General features: G+C 63.8%; 2 protein-coding genes across 2 annotated transcripts in view; both read left to right on the forward strand.

Annotated features, from left to right (window-relative positions):
* Positions 1 to 547, forward strand: part of LOC104293019 (NACHT, LRR and PYD domains-containing protein 12-like) — a 5843-nt gene extending 5296 nt beyond the window's left edge. The window contains 1 exon segment of the mRNA XM_009892454.1: positions 316 to 547. Coding sequence (XP_009890756.1) covers positions 316 to 547 — 232 coding nt within the window.
* Positions 548 to 1120: 573 nt separating this feature from the next.
* The window catches only part of AIP (aryl hydrocarbon receptor interacting protein), a 7771-nt gene continuing 7649 nt past the window's right edge, over positions 1121 to 1242 (forward strand). Inside the window, 1 exon segment of the mRNA XM_009892455.1 lies at positions 1121 to 1240. Coding sequence (XP_009890757.1) covers positions 1121 to 1240 — 120 coding nt within the window.

Raw genomic sequence — 1242 nt, forward strand, 5'->3', positions numbered from 1 at the left:
CTCTGGCCCCGCTCCAACAGCTCCGTGTCCTTCTGCTGGTGGGACCCCCCGAGCTGGAGGCAGCACCGCAGGGGGGTCTCCCCAGAGCAGAGCGCAGCAGAGGGGCACAGTCCCCCCTCGCCCTGCTGGCCACGCTGCTGGGGATGCAGCCCGGGGTGCCGGTGGCTTTCTGGGCTGCCAGCACACATTGCCGGCCCACGTTGAGCTTCTCATCCACCAACACCCCCAAGTCCTCCTCAGGGCTGCTCTCCATCCCTCCTCCCCCAGCATGGATTGATTTTAACAGCTTTTCTCCTTTTCTTCCTCTGTTTAAAGACTGAGCACGTCCGGGTTGAATGAGGACGCGCTGCAGGAGCTGGCCGCCCTGCGGGCACTGAAGCCGGACCTGAAGATCGGGTACCTCCTGGAGCAGGACGTGCCGCAGGCGGGGGCCATGGCCCGGCTGCCCTTCCACCGCGGGGTCCTGCCAGGCGTGGGGGGGATGGGGGGCAGGAAGGCGCTCCCCTCTTTTAGGAGAGGTCCTTGCAACAACCAGAGCCATTTCTAGCCTGATTTTTTGGACCAAGCTGACGTACCCAGGAGTGAGGTGCCAACCCTGGAAGTGAGCATCGACTCAGTTTGGGGTTTTAATAGAAAAGAAGAGAAATTCACAGTGAAATAATAAAAAAAAACCCAAACAGCGGTGCTTCTCGCCCCAGCTGCGGGAGGGTGTTTTGCCGCCGTCCTGGGCAGGGAGAGGTGACCTCCTCCTCGGCCAGGGCCACCCCTTCTTGGGGACGGAGTCCCACCACACTGCACGCGTGTCCCCAGGGACTCCCGCGGTGTGGCCGGGGCATCCTCACGGCGATGTCCCCAGGGTGCCAATGCCAACGTCGTCATAGTTTGTGTCCCCCAGGGGCTGTGCAGGGGGGTCCCTTGTGGCTCTTGGGGGACTTGGTGGGGGGTAGCTCTCACCTTAGGGACAGCAAAGGACAGTCCCGTAGGGGGGGGCTGCTACGTGTCCCTCCTGCCAGACCCTGACCGGGGTCTTGCCGCATCCCCAGTGGATTTGCTGCCCGCTCCCTGCCCGCCACCGCAGCCCAATCCCCCCGGCGGTGGTTCTCCAGGGGACAGGGCAGTGATGGCCCCTCTTACCTGTGGGTGGGACACAGGTCCAGCTGCTCCGTGCCACCCCCTCGGAGATGTCCCCAGTGTCAGGAGACAGGGACTCTTCCAGCACGGCCGCAGCATCATCGTAGCCGT

This window comes from Charadrius vociferus, unplaced genomic scaffold, assembly GCF_000708025.1.
Source record: "Charadrius vociferus isolate BGI_N301 unplaced genomic scaffold, ASM70802v2 scaffold1039, whole genome shotgun sequence".
Classification (NCBI taxonomy): Eukaryota; Metazoa; Chordata; class Aves; order Charadriiformes; family Charadriidae; genus Charadrius; species Charadrius vociferus.